The 18,565-nt window shown below is 38.6% G+C and overlaps 1 protein-coding gene and 3 non-coding genes across 6 annotated transcripts; all 4 read left to right on the top strand.

The window, feature by feature from the left end:
- The first annotated feature begins 157 nt into the window (after positions 1 to 157).
- Positions 158 to 229, top strand: trnap-agg (transfer RNA proline (anticodon AGG)). The gene has a single exon. It is a non-coding gene; the product is annotated as a tRNA-Pro (tRNA).
- Positions 230 to 1,076: 847 nt separating this feature from the next.
- trnap-agg (transfer RNA proline (anticodon AGG)) lies at positions 1,077 to 1,148 on the top strand. Its single transcript has one exon. It is a non-coding gene; the product is annotated as a tRNA-Pro (tRNA).
- Positions 1,149 to 2,377: 1,229 nt separating this feature from the next.
- Positions 2,378 to 2,449, top strand: trnap-agg (transfer RNA proline (anticodon AGG)). Its single transcript has one exon. It is a non-coding gene; the product is annotated as a tRNA-Pro (tRNA).
- A 3,749-nt stretch (positions 2,450 to 6,198) lies between these two features.
- On the top strand, positions 6,199 to 15,986 carry bbs2 (Bardet-Biedl syndrome 2). 3 transcript variants are annotated; one of them, XM_067588776.1, is made up of 18 exons: positions 6,199 to 6,219; positions 6,993 to 7,122; positions 7,303 to 7,530; positions 7,829 to 7,954; positions 8,778 to 8,840; positions 9,024 to 9,101; positions 9,308 to 9,412; positions 9,679 to 9,765; positions 9,916 to 10,051; positions 10,527 to 10,666; positions 11,333 to 11,462; positions 11,556 to 11,727; positions 11,893 to 12,022; positions 12,585 to 12,704; positions 13,332 to 13,469; positions 13,791 to 13,903; positions 14,369 to 14,517; positions 14,782 to 15,986. In XM_067588776.1, the coding sequence occupies exons 2-18, from the start codon at positions 7,006 to 7,008 to the stop codon at positions 14,886 to 14,888; spliced, it is 2,139 nt and encodes a 712-aa protein (XP_067444877.1). In that variant the 5' UTR covers positions 6,199 to 6,219; positions 6,993 to 7,005; the 3' UTR covers positions 14,889 to 15,986. The 3 variants fall into 3 exon arrangements, with proteins under 3 accessions (XP_067444877.1, XP_067444876.1, XP_067444878.1); XM_067588775.1 differs by lacking the exon at positions 6,199 to 6,219 and adding an exon at positions 6,246 to 6,458; XM_067588777.1 differs by lacking the exon at positions 6,199 to 6,219 and adding an exon at positions 6,538 to 6,558.
- Positions 15,987 to 18,565: the final 2,579 nt, after the last annotated feature.

An 18,565-nucleotide genomic window follows, 5' to 3' on the forward strand; every position in this document is an offset into this window, starting at 1 on the left:
ATAAGGTTGTTTAGCAATCTTGTCACTACAACTACACCACAGTGAATCATAATCAGAGGGTGCTCTTTGAGTAGCCCAAAGATGCCACATCACCAGAAAGAGTTTGATCATGAGTTATGACGGCCCAGAGAAATAGCTATAAACACATGTAACAACTGGCTCGTTGGTCTAGGGGTATGATTCTCGCTTAGGGTGCGAGAGGTCCCGGGTTCAAATCCTGGACGAGCCCAGGTTATAGAAGTCTAAAATGCAATTGTGGAGACAGTTTGAGGCAAATGGAAGAATACAAAGCTTCAGTCTATACATTTCACACTGACATCAGATTTGCTTCACTTCAATGAACACAGAGAGAAAGCATGAGAATGATTATTAAAAAGATAAAAAATTCCAGTGGATGAAGAAACATGACTAAACCAAGGATACACAAAAGGAAGAGATGAGGGATTTTGTACAGTACTTGCCTGCTTTTATGTGGATGTTATGAGTGTTTTGGTCCCCACTGTAATGAACCTCCCTGAGTTGTCCCAACAGCTTGTCTGCAACAACAACAACAACCATATAATCATAAAAAATCAGCCGTTTTTCTCTGTTTCATAAAGTAATTCTAACCAGAATATATTTGTGTTTTGAAGACATCACCCTGGGCTCTGGGCAATTGCGATGCACGTTTTTTCACAATTTTCTGACATTTTAGAGACCAAACAATACATTAAACAAAAAAAGTAAAGAAAGATTTTGGGGGATTAGTTAGTTGCTGTTGGAACCGCAGAATAAATAAATGGTGGGATCAAGATAAACATATTATCTCTCAGCCAATCTAGAAAAAGAGAAGCATTGTCAAGTTGTCCAAAACCAATTTCTCCTGAGGGAGACAATAAAAGTGACCTTGACCTTGAACTCCAGGTATGGCAGAGGAAAGCACCACGTTGTTTAGCAATCTTGTTACTACATCTACACCTCAGTGAATCATAATCAGAGGGTGCTCTTTGAGTAGCCCAAAGACGCCACATCACCAGAAAGAGTTCAATCATGAGCCATGACGGTCAGAGAAACAGCCATAAAAGCCTGCTACAGCTGGCTCGTTGGTCTAGGGGTATGATTCTCGCTTAGGGTGCGAGAGGTCCCGGGTTCAAATCCCGGACGAGCCCAGGTTTTAACCCCTGGGGGGCTATAGAAGTCTAAACTGCAATTGTGGAGACAGTTTGAGGCAAATGGGAAAATACAAAACTTCAGTCTATACGTTTCACACTGACATCAGATTTGCTTCACTTCCATGAACACAGAGAGAAAGCATGAGAATGATTATTAAAAAGATAAAAAATTCCAGTGGATAAAGGAACATGACTAAACCAAGGATACACAAAAAGAAGAGATGAGGAATTTTGTACAGTACTAGCCTGCTTTTATGTGAACTGTGTTTAATTAGATCTTATGAGTGTTTTGGTCCCCATCGCAATGAACCTCCCTGAGTTGTCCCAACAGCTTGTCTGCAACAACAACCATACAACCATAAAAAAAAAATCAACAACAACAAAAAAACCATTTACACATAAATTCAAAAAACAAATGTACATTACTTTACTGATTAAAGTTATGACACCACTAATCATTGAAGTTGATAAGGTGATACTGGCCAAATAATTTTCACATTTTATTTGCTATTCCTTTATTATTATATTTTTTTAAAAAAAAGACAAGACTAATGTAATTCACAAGATCTCATCAGCCACACACCCTACCGTTTATATTTCAGGCTTTAGGAAAACACTGAGAATAGGACTGAAACGATGAATCTGTTTGTTGATCGGCAGAAAATCAGTTTTCAAGCAAAAATGCCAATCTTTCTCTGGTTCCAGCTTCTATAATGTGAGGATTTGCTACTTTTCTCTGTTTCATAAAGTAATTGTAACCAGAATATATTTGTGTTTTGAAGACATCATCCTGGGCTCTGGGCAATTGCGATGCACATTTTTTCACAATTTTATGATATTTTATAGACCAAAGAATAAATTAAACAAAAAAAGAAAAGAAACATTTTGGGGGATTAGTTAGTTGCTGTTGGAACCGCAGAATAAATAAATGGTGGGATCAAAATAAACATATTATCTCTCGGCCAATCTAGAAAAAGAGAAGCATTGTCAAGTTGTCCAAAACCAATTTCTCCTGAGGGAGACAATAAAAGTGACCTTGACCTTGAACTCCTGCTATGGCAGAGGAAAGCACTAGGTTGTTTAGCAATCTTGTCACTACAACTACACCACAGTGAATCATAATCAGAGGGTGCTCTTTGAGTAGCCCAAAGACGCCACATCACCAGAAAGAGTTCAATCATAAGTTATGACGGCCAGAGAAACAGCCATAAAAACCTGCTACAGCTGGCTCGTTGGTCTAGGGGTATGATTCTCGCTTAGGGTGCGAGAGGTCCCGGGTTCAAATCCCGGACGAGCCCAGGTTTTAACCCCCGGGGGTTATAGAAGTCTAAACTGCAATTGTGGAGACAGTTTGAGGCAAATGGGAAAATACAAAGCTTCAGTCTTCAGAAAGCATGAGAATGATCATTAAAAAGATAAAAACCTCAAGTGGATAAAGAAACATGACTAAACCATGGATACACAAAAGGAAGAGATGAGGGACTGTATTGTGCTGTACTTACCTGTTTTTATGTGGACTGTGTTTGAATGGATGTTATGAGTGTTTTGGTCTCCACCGTAATGAACCTCCCTGAGTTGTCCCAACAGCTTGTCTGCAACAACAACAACCATATAATCATTAAAAAATCAGTTCCTTTTCTGTGTTTCATAAAGTAATTGTAACCAGAATATATTTGTGTTTTGAAGACATCACTCTGGGCTCTGGGCAATTGTGATGCACATTTTTTCACAATTTTCGGACATTTAGTTAGTTGCTGTTGGAACCGCAAAATAAATAAATGGTGGGCTCAAAATAAAGATGTTGTTTCTCTGCTAATCTAGAAAAAGCCTATGGTAAAGTCAGTGCCATGTAGTACAGCATGTGGCTATGTCTCTATCACTGTCTTTAGATAGAGAAAGGTATAGCCAATAGGATGATACAACAGGCTGAATGATGTGGTTGTCTGAGGAAAAGGTTTAACTTAACTACATGTAATCCTTGAGTGTACTACGTTTATTAATGTGCTGCCAATATCTTAATGTCATTGCATAACACAACATAAATAATAGCAAACGCCCCACATATTAAACTGACATTTAATGACAAACCTGTCTGTAGTGATGTACCAATTAGCTTAACATTACTGCACCTCACAATATGTATATTTTCTCTTTTGTATCCACTGCAGTTTCCCACAGATAAAATCAAATATGAGCAGGGGCCCTAACTCACATGAGACACATTTGTGGCACATACTTCCTTTACAGATCAAAATACAATCTGGATATAAGGTACCAAGTCTGAACAGGGCCACAGTATTAAACACATGTCTAACTTCTTACACAGCATTACAGAGAGAAAGTGAATTACTTAGTCTAGAGAAAGTTAACTATTAGCCTAGCACAGACACAACCTGTGACTGACACTGAACATAACAGACACGGCTAAATACAGTTTTTCATGCACCTGTAGTCCAATATATGTTTAAATTTAACTATGGTGCGCCATAAAAGACCTTGTTTATTGTATGTAATACACAGCTAATTTTGCAACGTCATTTTTCCACTGGAGATTCAACATGGCCAATTAATTTGATTACCTTATGAAAAGTTAATGCAACAATTTATTTTCTAATATAATGTTCAATCATTAGCCAGTAAATAAGATGCAGTATAAAGGAGTTATTTAAGTTAATTAGAGGGTAAGGTTACTTTACCGTTAGTGTTAGGGATTTTCCTCCCCATTAGAATGAACTTTTCTGGAGTCGTAACACACAGTGATACGAACGCTAGATAAAGGCGTCGACAGTTTTAATATTTTGGTAAATTAACTGTCTAAAGAAGTTATTTGACGCTTATCTAAGGTGGTAATTTGGCGTTTTTAACAACTAACCCTTCACAAGCGTTAATGTAACATACAAAAATGGTGAAACGACTCAGCAGCCACACATTTCTTCGTCGTCAATTCCTCTCTTTAGCGTCTTCAGGTTAGGCTAACCCATTGTTGCTAACTTTGGAGCTAACCCCCTTCATTTCCAGCCGTTGGGGAAATAACAGATGTGACTTTGCTTGGTCTTGAGAATCTGCAGCATTTGTTAACTGTTACACTATAGTTTATACTGTACATTTCCTGCCAAACTGACGACTTACTGCTAATCTTTTCTTCTGCTCCGCTCATATTTATCGTCACTTTTCTGCGCACGCTCTTTCCCACCCGTTACGCACACAAATTACGAAATGCCCTATTCCTTAACGAAGCTACGCTACCAATAGTTTCCCGGGTAACGACACTGGTTAACTCACGTATCGGAACAGCGCTACAGAGAGGCTCCCAAACGCTATTGATTTCCGAATGAATGGATATTTGGCTTTATTTTTGGCATTAAAAAATATTTTTTTGTCTGGTAGTTGTTCTCGTTGTTATAATTAAAACACTGATTGGGAAACACTGATTCAGTAAACGTTTAGTACGTTCAGTAAACGCTTGAGTACATCCATGGTTGATTACCATACACTTACCTGGCAAAGCTGAATCTCCTAGTTTTGTCCCCCATGTGCCTTCAAAGGACTCAATGAATGAAGTAATATTCATTTTAATATTATGACCTTTACATTTAATTTACTTGTACAGTAAATTGAAAATACTGCTTAAAATTGTTCCATCTTATACTGGATGAATTATTTGCCACAAAATGGTCACTTGAGTCCTTTCACCAAAGGACTCTGGCCATCTCTGCAAGCGTCAACTGGTCCGTTACCATGTTAGGACTCTAGGATTCTTCATATTTACCTGGTTTTTGGTGTTGACAGCCTGATTCTTTTGTTGGTCTAAATATGTTTAACAAAATTGTCACTGGAATGGTCAATGACAGAATGTCTCTGCTGGTACATATCCCTTTTCTGCAATACATTACCAATATTCATTTCACTCAAATATTTCCTAGCTCTATTCAATCCTAATAAAATTATTCTTTCCTAATAGAGCAAACCAGCCATCCAGTGTGAATGATTACTAATCAATTACTGCGCTATCATGTTTGTCTCCTGACATACTGTACGTGTGCAGTATTTTTATGTTTACATTTTATATTCTCTTGTCACTGCTTATGACCTCTTACTGAATACTCCATATTCTGACATTTATCCCTTTATCTTTCATTGAGTAACCATACCAATGTATGACTCATGCAACAATGGCTATTTGATCTTATGTATACCCTGTAAGCTACTTGTATTTAATTTGGTTTATTATTATTTATGTTATTTTAATTGTTAGACCCAATTATTGTTTCAGGTTGTATGTGTTTGAGGGGGAGGGACACTCATCAGACACTCATTACTCATAGTGGTCCATTTCTTTTATTCTCTGCCAGATTGTTAAGTTGCCATGCTTCATGTCTTTGCTTTCTAGCCTCCAGTCTGTTATCCATTGTTTGTAACCTGAAAACCTGTAGGTGTCCGGCCTGTTTTTGACCTTCTGCCTGAATATTGGACTTCTGATTCTTGCCTGCTCCCTTTTGGATACCTTTGCCTGTTTTTGAACTGTTTTAGCATTGCCTGCATCACTTACTCTGTAAGTGTGTGTATCTCAAGTTCATCATTAAATCATTGAACTCTATTGGTCATCTGCATTTGGGTCCTTTCCCTGTATTCCTGTTATCCTGCTTGCACCAGCTGCAACACTATTACTGTAATTAATAAACTTTAATTAAAGGAAGGCCTTTCCATCTTAACTCTTACTATTTTCTTTGTTGTTTGTTCCATGTTATTAATACTGTAGGGCTTTGAGTTCCACTATGAAAGTGCTATACAAATTAAATGTATTATTTTTTTTTAGATCTACTTGATCTTTTACAAAGTCTTTCTTAATAGAGCGTTAAAGAGGTTTTTTGGACGACTAGTATTACTAACTCTCCTCTTGGTCAGTCATTTCAGTTAATGACAAAAACATAACAGGTCCTTTGTAGAAAGTTGATCTTTTATTTTGAAAACAGCAGACCAGAAATCGTTGTTGACAGTCACCTCGGAGTTGCCTTTTTTTTTCCTCACCCGCATTCCGCGAGGATCCGCTCTACTCTGCCAATGATTGGTTAGTACTCGTTTCCTTGGTTGGTAGGTTTGGTTAAGTTTAGGTATGAGGAATGAGATGGTTGGGTTAGGGTAAGAATATCAGGATCAGAGCCAATCAAAGGCAGAGTAGGCGGGTCTTCACGCAATGCGGGTGGGAAAAAAATAACACCGCCTCCGTTGACGTGCTATCTGCTAGTTCGTAAACTGGCTAGCCTATTTAGAGAAAAATCCAACATTTGCAGCTGAGGCGGGGGGCAGGTGATATTATTTACACGTATCTTTACGGTGATTTCGTTTGTTGTAGTGTCGTCAATAGTTTGGAGTTGTTTCCGGAAACATTGTAGCCAGCGTCGTTAACGTGAGCTAGTTATGCTAGATTTGCAAGGCAATGAAGGCGAATTTAGGCGAATTTATTTTCTTTCGAAAGCTTAATATTATACTTGGCATTGATACAGCGTTTATGATTATGTTGAAGAGCTATGTATGATTTCTGGTTGTTACACGGTTGGCATTCTTGTAGAGCAAACGACAAGGAGATTAACGCTAGCCAGATGAAAAGCTTTGGCTTGCCACTCTTTGTTGCTAGGCAACAGAACTCTCCACAGGGTGCCTGAAGTAAAGCCTGTAATTACATTAGTGTAGCAAAATCACGCATTGTCACTTGGTTACATGCGTGGTAACCTTTTTTTCTGATGTACTTGAGTTGCCGTTCTTTAAATGATTATATGAAAACATCTCCAATCCTAAAAAATGCTCATACTGCTCTTGTCTTCTTGGCTCTTATCTGATTAGGAGTATAGGCACGATGTTGGTCCCCATATTCACTCTTAAGCTGAACCACAAGATAAACCCCCGCATGGTGACTATAGGAAAATTTGATGGAGTCCACCCATGCCTTACTGCAGCCACACAGGCTGGAAAGGTGAGAGAAATTTACTTTAGAGTTTAGCATGAATAAAAAGTAGATTGGTAGAAGCATGCTTTCTCTCTGAGTACATGATTTCCCCATAATGAATTTGTTAATCAATTTGTTACCTTAATACTTCATATTTAATACTTTTTCATCGTGTGCCATGATCTCTCTTCTCATTATCTTCTCAAGGTTTTTATCCACAACCCTCATGCTCGTGGTCAGAGACCTGTGGCCCACCGACTGAGCCAGAGCACCCAGGACTCCGACATCTCTCTGCTAAACATCAACCAGGCAGTTACTTGTCTGACGGCAGGTACACTGGGACCAAACACCACTGGGGACACACTGTTAGTGGGATCCCAGACCAACCTGCTGGCCTATGATGTCCATGACAATGCTGATATATTCTACAGAGAGGTGAGTGGAACTGAGAAGAATAGGCGGAGGGCTAACTTAGGATGTAGTGGTAGGTACTACTGGGAACGCAGCCTTAGACAAACTAATCAGAATGAAAAATATATATTGTAGAATAGAGGTTATTGCTTGGCATAAGCAATTTTTGTCACATTTCTGTGTTTTTAGTTATTAGTTATTTTGCTGATAAACAAATAAAAAATAATAAAGTTGAATGATAATGGTTCAAGTAGAAATGCTTTTCACTCAGCAGAGGAGCCAAATATACCTTGTTTTCTGTTTCTGTTGTGTGTGGGTGTAGGTGACAGATGGGGCCAACGCTATTGTGTTGGGGAAACTCGGGAACATCCCGAATCCTCTTGCCGTCATCGGAGGGAACTGTGCCTTACAAGGCTTTGACTACGAAGGCAATGACCATTTCTGGACAGTAAGAAGACAACATTTTAATATCAGAATACACTACAGTGTGTCTTACATTTAAAAAGTTTGTTTCATTGAGTAACAGTATAACAAACAACTCGTGAGCCAGTGACACTTCATCAAACTGTAGTAAAGTGTGGTGTAAAAGTAAAAAATGTGACTTAATGTCTAAAACCTCGTCCTGAACTAATAATAAATCTACCAAGTTAACAGCACATTTTCATTTGTTATATTTCCATATATCCAACCATTTCACGGCCACTTACTGGACGAAATCATTTGCTCAATTTATTTGGTTCGGCCTATTTATTACACAACACATTCTCTTAATGAAACGACCACATAGGTCGATTGTACCTGCACTCCAGAACAACCCATAGGAGCGTTTTCTAATATGCCGCCTCTGTCAACAGTAATCATCAAAAATAATGATGTTGTGTATATATAATGACGGCACAAAAAACACATGGTTTGGGTTAAAATGATCACTTGAAACATGGTAAGGGTTAAAGTTACGTCCTTAAAGTGACGTAACCTTCATCATCATGGCAACAGTAAATACCATGACGATCGAAGTTATGGTTTTTAAAAATTAATAATTACTACAGTCACTAGATGGTAACTATAGGTCATTTTTGGCGGCTGAGTTTTTGACCTATATTGTTGTTTTTCTTGTGAGGACGGGCTGTTACTTCACATTAGTAGATAGTTAAGTGAATGCAGATTTTTATCATTGTTGTCACTTTCAATCCCTGTCAGCTTTAATTGTAACTTTAAATGACTGAATCAAAATTTATGTGGGTTGTATTCACAAAGTATCTTGTTCTTAGGTAACCGGAGATAATGTCAGATCTTTAGTGCTCTGTGACTTCACTGGGGATGGGAACAATGAGGTAAGTCCTGAGACACATGCTGCTTTTCCCCTACAGTATCTTTTTCCTGTTTCCTTTAGCTCTCTACTGTAAAATGTCCAGATGTTCAATTAAATTGATTCATATTAATAACATAATTTTTAGATTTTTTAAAAAAGTATTATATTTTAAATCATTTTCAGCTCTTGTGTATTGTGTTTACAGCTCCTGGTAGGATCTGAAGACTTTGACATCAGGGTATTCAAAGAGGATGAGCTTGTTTCTGAGATAACTGAAAATGAGGTAAATGGATGAACTGTCTTTCACTCAATTCATCAAGACAGTGGTGTGCTTTTTAAAAATGTGTTGAATTATGTTTTGTAGGGGTCAATCACACAACCATATTTGTAATCATCATTCATTGTAGATTCTCATATCCATCCTGTGCTGCGCTGGAGGAGAGTAACACTTTTTAACATGATAACTTCCCTCTGTCCTTCTTCATACAGACGGTAACATCACTGTGCCATATGAACGGCAGCAGGTTCGGTTATGCCCTGGCTAATGGCACTGTGGGAGTCTATGACCGCACTGTACGATACTGGAGGATCAAGGTACCATAGTTATTTATTATAATGGACAAGAAAAACTAACCTTATAAGGTAGTAAGAATATACATCAGTAAATCTAATTCAAATCCTACGCATTTGTATTTTACATCTGTTATATCTGATGCATGCCTTTAATCATTTGAGCAAGCATGCCATCAACTGATGAACTCACCACTCTTTAAGGGCTATTTTACAAACACCCATACCTCAAATATTAATAATGTTGTTTCCATCTCCCTTCTAATAGTGCGCTTTCTCCCCCCATTTAGTCTAAAAATCATGCGATGAGCATCCATGCCTTTGACCTGAATGCTGATGGGGTTGTGGAGCTTATCACCGGCTGGTCCAATGGAAAGGTCAGCACACAACTCAGCTATCTTGAAATGTTCTCTCACACTTCAAAGAATGTGATTTGTCATTTGATTTTTGTACGCAATCATTCATTCATTTCTACGCTCTCTCTAGCTGGTGTTTATTCTTTTAATCACATCCTCCTGTTGTTCCAGATCGATGCTCGCAGTGACCGCACGGGTGAGGTCATTTTCAAAGACAACTTCTCCTCTTCTGTGGCCGGAGTGGTGGAGGGAGACTATAGGTTGGATGGACAGAAACAACTCATCTGCACCTCCATAGAGGGAGAGGGTATGTTGTGTGTGTGTGTGTGTGTGTGTGTGTGAGGACATGTTGGAACTGGTTGAATGTGGGCCTTCACATGTATGGTTGGTTACATGCTTTTATACATCTATGTCACTGATGTTTTGGAAAAGACCTTCATTTATTGCTATAGTGTTATATACTGCCTTGTCATCACTAATATATCACCAACTGCCCAACAGTTAAATATTACATAACTGTCAGAAAGAGGAAAGTTTATGTATGTGTGTGTTCATGCATTTCCTTGTGCTTTTTTAAAGGGTAAGTTAACCCAAATTTAAAAAAAAAAAAAATGACTAGCTGCTATCAGATGGTTTTGGTTACTAATGACCAAAATTCTGTCAGCTTTAACTGTATTTTGAACTTAATTCAAACATAGCATGCAAACATGATTTGGGTGAACAGACCCTTTAAGCTTGGAATCAGATGTTTTATCAGTGTTGTCACTGCATGTGTCTTGTAGTCCGTGGTTATCTGCCAGCCAGTAAGGATCTCAAAGGGAATCTCATGGACTCCAGTGCTGAACAGGACCTCATTAGAGAGCTCAGCCATCACAAACAGAATCTTCTGCTAGAGCTACGTAACTATGAAGAGAATGCCAAGGTACGCATATTTCATTTATTCAAATCCCACATGATAGATTCAAAAATACATTCAAAAAGACTTTTTTCTGAATATACAATGTGAATATTTCCATTTTATCTAATGGTTCTCGACAGGATATTGTACTACATAATAGCATTATTTACATAAACATTGTTTTTCAATATTTGCATTTTTAGACCAAATACATCATCATACATCAGGCCAGGAAGCCAGTACCGTCTCACAGCTCTTTCATCTCTCATCAAAACTTGCTGTTTTCTAAAGTGTATTAAACTTTACAGCCTCACAGAGTAGCTAATGTGACTATAGGTTTTTAAGTCCTAAGGATCTAAGTGTTTTATGCTGTACATACAACACTTAGATCCCTAAAGCCCCTCAAGACAAATTTGTGATATTGGGCTATATACGTTAAATGAAATTGCTTTTTTTCTATATAGCACTTAAGGTAAATCATATTGAATGCTATTCTAGTTGTAATTTCTAATCTTTTTTTGGCTGATTCTCTTTTTTCACTTATTGATTTTATTATCATAACTTTTTGGCCATAACCCTATTTGTGTCACAGATAGAAGCACTTCATACAGATAAATACAGGATTTGTAATTAACATCAGGCTGTATATTGTACATGTGAGCATCCACACAAACTGTCACATTGTTTCAGGGTGTGTCAGAGACACACAGCGGCATGGGTGTGATTCCTGCCAACACTCAGCTCCAGACAGCGCTGTCAGTGAGACCTGCGACAGAGGCCCAGAAGGCTCATGTAGAGCTCAGCATTTCCACACCAAATGGTATAACTTTTTAGCACTTTAGCATTTTGAGGATCAAGGTTTCAGGCTCTGACTGGGTAAACACTAATAAGTTTGTGAATTTATCTTCTCCAGAAACCATTATCCGTGCAGTGCTCATCTTCGCAGAGGGAATATTTGAGGGTGAGAGCCATGTCGTCCACCCCAGCGCCCAGAACCTGTCAGGCAGTGTCCGAGTCCCCATCGTCCCCCCAAAAGACATACCAGTAGATCTGCATATCAAAACCTTTGTTGGTGGGAAAACTAGGTAGGATGTGTGTGAGTAAGGCAGTGTGCGTGCTGTCGTACCATAATAGTTATATAATTTGAGTGCGTTTCATGAACTTTTAGCACTGTTAAGGAATTTCATATTGGAGTTTCATATTCTTCACCCTCCTCTTCCTCTACACTACACTCCTTTTGTCCACTCCAGCACCCAGTTCCATGTGTTTGAAATCAATCGACAGCTCCCTCGTTTCTCCATGTATGACATCGCGGTTGACCCCTCAGCTGCTCCGCCCACTGGAAGGGTCACTTTCAGTATCAACGACCGGCCACAGCGGGTAGGTTGTCAGAGAGTCTGGAGAAAAATAGCAAGAGGGAATAAATCTTGGACAGTATACTGATACTAGAAAGGTATCGCTATACCCTGCTGTTTAAAAACTGTACTATACCCCATTGTATTAGTACCAGCACTTGAAGAATGACAGTGTTTTAGTAAGAGCTGTATTTCCTATGAGTTGCATTGATGTGCGACAGCGGCGCCGTGTGTGTGTGCAGTGCTCTGCTCCCACTCCCTGCAGGCATAGTGGGCATGCAAACCGTTTAGTTTTTTCTCTCACATGCACGCTGCACATTTCATGTTGAACAAGAGAACAGTTGCTTATGCCAACCGTCCACGACTTGTTGACGAAGACTGAATATATTATTCAATTACTTTTCCTGATGCTTTACGTTTTAGCCATGGTATCATTTCAGTATCAAGATATTTAGGCAGGTATCATATTGAAGTCATAATTTTGGTATCGTGTCAACACTATTCTGTACAATCTTACAGCATAATCGTAGTAATAACAATTAGACATGCTTATAAATTTGAATCTTATCTCATCTTGCTGTGTGTAGGTGGTGATGTGGTTAAATCAGAACTTCCTGCTTCCAGAGGGAGTAGACAGTCCGGACGTCACTTTTAATTCCCTAAGGGGAGGAGGACTGTTGTCCATCAGCATGGCCAGCAATGGACAGGTACACACAGACATACAAAAAACATAGATTCAAGATTATTTGTTTTTGATGTTACACACTTGCTTTTTTTACACTTTGTCACAACCAGTTTTAACCTAACAAGAGGATTGATATTGATACATGAGGTCACTAATTTGTAGTATTTGTTGTTTATTTCGTAGAATAACAGCCAACAATCTACTTTGAAGAGTTTATTTTCAATTTTGGACAAAACTCTGATCAGTTTGGAGTAATGACTGTTATTTAGCCTGCTGTGTGAAAGGATCAAATTATTACATGCAGAACCAAACTTGGCCAGAACTTGCACTATTCTGATAAGATTGCATGTATGTTACAAATAAAATAGGTAAAGTAAGTACACAGTACTTTTATACAAATAGTAAATTTTATGTGTTAATAATATATTTTTACATATATTTGAACACTTAAAAAAATGATGACAGTTGAGGATAAAGTGTCAGACTGTGCATACTGTGTTTATTGTTTGGCTGTGTAAATCATTTTTATTTCACCTTATCAAGAGTAAACAAAACAATGTTAATTTCCACAAAGTTACAACAGCCCCTGACATGTCCTGTTAAATCAACTAAAATCACTCAGTTAATTAATTTTAATTGGTCCAATCAGATCACTCTGAGAACCGACGATATTGACCTGGCAGGAGATCTGGTCCAATCACTGGCCTCATTCCTGGCAATAGAAGACCTGTCAGCAGAGGCAGATTTCCCCAGCTACTTTGAGGAGCTAAACACCACCCTCACAGAGGTTTGGCTTTAATCTGATTGCTGCTGTCATAAACACTTTATTCTGTTTATTAACTCCATCTTATCTTCTGTCCTTCTTTACCTATACAATGATTGATATAACTGCAAGAAATTAATTCTAAATGGAGTTGGTTTTCAATGTGAACTAACAATTAGGAGAGAATGACCACTCAGCTGCATATGCTAACAAACATCGAGCTATGTTTAGTCTTTAATAAGGAAATTGCAGCTATTACCTGTTCCTAGAGGCACAAGTTCATCAGAAACATGTTGCTGTTGCTGTTGTGTTTTTAATATTTGGTCTTGAATATCTGCACGCTAGGTGGATGAGTTCCACTCTGTCCATCAGAAGTTAACTGCAGCGATGGCTGACCACTCCAACTACATTAGGAACATGCTGGTGCAAGCAGAGGATTCTCGCCTTATGGGTGACATGTGAGTTACCACAGTATGCATCCACTACCACTTTATTCAGTGATAATATACTGAACTGGACTCAATCGTTATCCTTGTGTTTGAATACAGGTAATACATGGACAATACCTCAGCAGACATATTGACATGTCAGAGGAGAAAAAGCACTTGTGTATTTAATAAAATTTATAATGACCGCATTTCATTCAGGTCTGGAAAAGGAAAAGAGTTAATGGAAAAGAGTCATCATTAACGTTATTAGTTTTTTCTTTCCTTCTCTGCTATAGCAAGTCCAGATGTCTGCTGTGAAAATGGTCTACTGTAATGAATGCTTGTATTTTGTCTTTTTTTTTTTTTTTACCACAGGACCAAACAGAGGAACAAACTCACCGTTATGTTTTTCTCTCCCTAATTTATTTTCTTTTTCACCTTTTTCCCCATATTCCCTCTCTGATTTCTCTCTCTCTCTCTCTCTGTCCTCTGTAGGACAACTATGAAGAAGCGTTACAGAGAGCTGTACGATCTAAACAGGGATCTTATCAATGAGTATAAGATTCGCTCTAACAACCACAATGCCCTACTGGCTTGTCTCAAGTCTGTCAACCAGGCTATACAGCGGGCTGGTAGACTGCGAGGTAGGCCGCCGTGTGTTTCTGTGTTTATAAGTCGCAAGATTCTGGAATTTATAGTATGTGTATTGTTTACATCCTGGATTCAGATGTTTTGCTCTGTCTAGTGTTTGCATGACTGGACATGGACTCTTGGCTCCATTTTTTTGGGGGGCTCCAAAACTTTTGTACACATTATGAATATTCAAAGCTTTGCTGATGTGGGTGAGGGAACTGTTGTTACTGATAACACACCATGATCACAATGTCTCCATCCATCCTTCTCTTCAGTGGGTAAGCCCAAGAACCAAGTGATCTCCGCCTGTCGAGACGCCATCAAGAGCAATAACGTCAACGCCCTCTTCAGGATCATGAGAGCCGGCACCGCATCCTCCTGAGGGTGGAGGGAGGAAGGCAGGAAAGGACAAGTAGATTGAAAGAGAAAGATGTTCAAGAGCACAATCGATCAGCACTGTATAGTATCTGTTTCCAGCAAGGATGTTCCACCAGAACGATGAGCCTTGGAGGACAAGACACTAGGATTGTGGAATTGGGACACTGTTGTAGCCTTAATCTATCTTTTTTTTCATGATTTAGGAATAAGCAACAGCCTGGCAGCAACATTTGGCACCAGCTCCATAATATTTTTGACTGTAATTGAAACTGGAAATTCTGCTAGCATACAGAAATAACATGCCAACCACTGGCTTAGCGCAATGGTGAAATTGCCATCCATCTCAGTCAAGTTCTGTGGCTGTCTGGAAATGCTTGATGTAGTTGCAGTTTAGCTACATAATTGTCCAAACGAGATTATGAGTCAGCAGGCATAAGAGATAGAACTGTTTAGACGCTTCAGCTGGACCAAAACAGGAAGTGGAGCCTTTCCCCAAACCATTTCTCCAAAAAACTTAATTGGAATTGATCGATATGAAAATTTCAACATGCTAGACTTTGCTCACACCCTATACTGTTTGACAGCATCATTAGATACGAGTTACAAAAGAGTTGAGCCTGGTGTCCAGTGAATCTACAGATGCACCAGAGATACCAGGTGACGTTGCACATTTGAAATGTTTAAAAATTCAGGAAAGTCATCGAAACTGCTCGTTTGGCGAACGTGTGCGTCTGCTGGACCGGCACCCTGACTGTTTAATTCAGCTGACACAGTAATGTTTAGAAAGAGCGCAGCTGGAGCGAGGCAGAGAGCGGCCTCCTCCCACGTAGAGCCCTACCGAGAGTCAGTCGTGCCATTGAAATCACTGGTGGCCCGGATAGTTCTGTACGACAGCTCGCTCAGACTCAGGTCTCTGCTCCCAGCTGTTGTGTGTTTGTGTGATGTTTGTAGCCAAAGAAAACTATTTTAAAATGACTGAATGTCACAAAGGACCAACGCTCTGTGTTTTAACTTGTTTATCTTTTTGTAGATCACACACAGTGACTGTAAATGTAATTTTGTGTTGGTGGCAGAAATTATTATTAAATTAACTTAACTTAAAGGTTTGTGTTACTGTTAGTTGACTTTGGCGTTTTGTCATAAGGGAATGATTTACCTCACAAGTTGGCTTGCTCAGCTATTTATTCTGAATGTACCTCTGGCAGGGTTTGAATATGGGTTTTGGAAACTAGAATTAGTGTTCAGGAAAAAACAGTGAGGTCAGTTCTCTCATCTAAAAAGAGCAGCCAAGCATTTTAGTCCCTTTTCTCATACTGGATATCCTTTTTTGCCTAGTGTTTGAACATCTCTTTGAAACTGCTGAACAGATGTGAAGCGCCATTAATTTCAGCCCACTTACTGCTTAAGTCCCCCAGAGTCATACCATACCGTACATGATTCATACCAAGCCATGTAGTCAGCTACTCAGCACCTGCACTGCAGTGATCAGGGGTTTAGTGATTTACTCAAGGACGCTTCATCTGTAATCACTTGGGTTTCCACTCACTAGACTTTGTTTATTATTTGAAAAGTATCTGAGGAACATTTGACTTACACAAATGTTGTTAATGTCCAATTTCTACCACATTCATGTAGTTTTTCCTCAGTAAAGATGTTATAAGTATCAAATATGCATGCATAAAGCACAAGCATAAAGAACAATAAGGTGAAACAAACTCAACACACAAAACAAATAGTTAATGAGCATAATCTCTGAGAGGAAAAGCAAAAAATTGAAAAATATATAGTTACTGAAATATTTGACTTCCAGTTTTTGGTCATGCATCTACCACGTGAACCATGCTATATATTATTCCTACATTCATTTATTCATATATATGGTTATATGGACTTTTTATTATTATTATTATTATTGACTCACAAAAATACCAACCAAAAAACAGAAAATACAGCATTCTGACAATGAATTAACAAGTGAGTCCTATCATTTCTAACCCTTACAAACCAATCTGCAAATCTGAACCAACCCTTTACCCACAACTCAAACACTATCAGTCATAAACATTACTACTATCCTTTAGTTCTCACTGTACTCACATCTTACAGCAGAGGTGTGTTAATACTGTAGAGCAGCACTGACAGAGAAAGAAGAAAACAATTATTAACTTAATTTTAAAAAAATCAAAAATTCTCTGAGTTGGCATATTTACATAAAACAATCCAATTATTTATGATTACCTACTTTGTGACGATACATAGCAAGAGATCCTTTTGTTCTTTGAAGATAATTTGCTCAAGTTATGCAGTTTTTATTATTTATCAGGTCATTTTAGCTGCACTATACCCTACACCCTACTCTGTGATAATACTAGAAACCTTCTCTTCATTTTTTTATTTCTTACTCTCTGCTTTTTCCACCTCAACTTCCCTACTTTCCTATATAGGTCTGATAGTATCCACACATGTCCACTCACAGCTGAATTCTTTAGGTCCAACATATGGTTCAGTAAGGATCCCTGCCTGATCGGCTTGGTGGAGTGGGCGGATTCAAAGCACTGGCAATAAGGATCCAGTCTGAAGTCATAAATCACTATTACTGCTGCTCGTGCTGTGAGTGTCTCTGCTTTTGTTTGCTCTCTGGTGTGGAGTGTGCTGCTGAAGCTTGTAAGATGTATTTAAATACACAGTGACTTGTTTGACTTGAACATGGTTTAAGTATGTTAAAAGCAGTTTGAGCCTTTGAATGTTGAGCTGTGTGAGTCATTACAGTATGTGTTCTTCCCTCCTCTTCTTTCTTCTCATTTTAATCTTATGCACAGCCTTTATTTTCCCAGCTTCCTCCTGGCCTCGCCTTCTCATCTTCATCTCATCCTCACTTACACAATCTCATTTGTGCATCCTCTTCCTAGAGTGGCAGGCCTGGAAATCAAATACAGCTCATACAAAACTCAGCTGGAGGAATTAAAGCTTCTCTGATGGAAAGCATCAACAAGCAATAACCTCAATATGTGTCCCCTGCAGGCTTCTGTAGATGGCTCTGCTCTCTGGTTCCCTTGTAGAGAAACAACAGAAACTCATGACTCATTATTAAAACTTTTACTCCCCTTGTATTTATTCCTCTCTTCTCTTTCTTCCCTTTCCATCCTCCCCAGTTGCTGTGTTGGCATCTGGCTTGAAGTTGCTCCTTTCCAATTTAAGTCACGTGGTCATACTAAAAGACTAAAGATGCTGCCTTCACGTGCTCCTGGTTAGCTCCTGCTTCTGACCACTGGCTCATGAAAAGTCATATTCAAGTACCATCATTTTAAATGGTATATTAGCAATATTGATATTGTGAATCAGTTTTATAATCTATACCTTACGTTTGAAATCACCACTTCATTAAATGTCAATTCGGTTATTTTCATATTCTTTCAGGCTATATTAACTCATTAAGGCACACTAAAATCAGTTGAAACCATCATAATTTCGTTATAGAGGTTTATATTTTTGTTGGTTGTCACCATTAACACTTTTCCAGTGCTATTTTGTTAATGGTGCAGATATACGAAAGTTCAGTCAGTACAGACCCTCTGCACAAAAACTCAAAAAACTAACAAAACTTCACATTTATACGTTCGCATTGTTTCCGTCGTGCAGTAGACAACTTGTGACAGCGATATTTCCTACAGCACTTAAAGG

The sequence above is a fragment of the Thunnus thynnus genome, chromosome 5 (assembly GCF_963924715.1).
Source record: "Thunnus thynnus chromosome 5, fThuThy2.1, whole genome shotgun sequence".
Lineage (NCBI taxonomy): Eukaryota > Metazoa > Chordata > Actinopteri > Scombriformes > Scombridae > Thunnus > Thunnus thynnus.

Coding starts and splice junctions, on each gene's coding strand:
- bbs2 (XM_067588776.1), top strand. CDS start 7,006: ATGTTGGTCCCCATATTCACTCTTAAGCTGAACCACAAGATAAACCCC. Junction 7,123..7,302: donor CAGCCACACAGGCTGGAAAG/GTGAGAGAAATT, acceptor TATCTTCTCAAG/GTTTTTATCCACAACCCTCA. Junction 8,841..9,023: donor CTGGGGATGGGAACAATGAG/GTAAGTCCTGAG, acceptor TTGTGTTTACAG/CTCCTGGTAGGATCTGAAGA.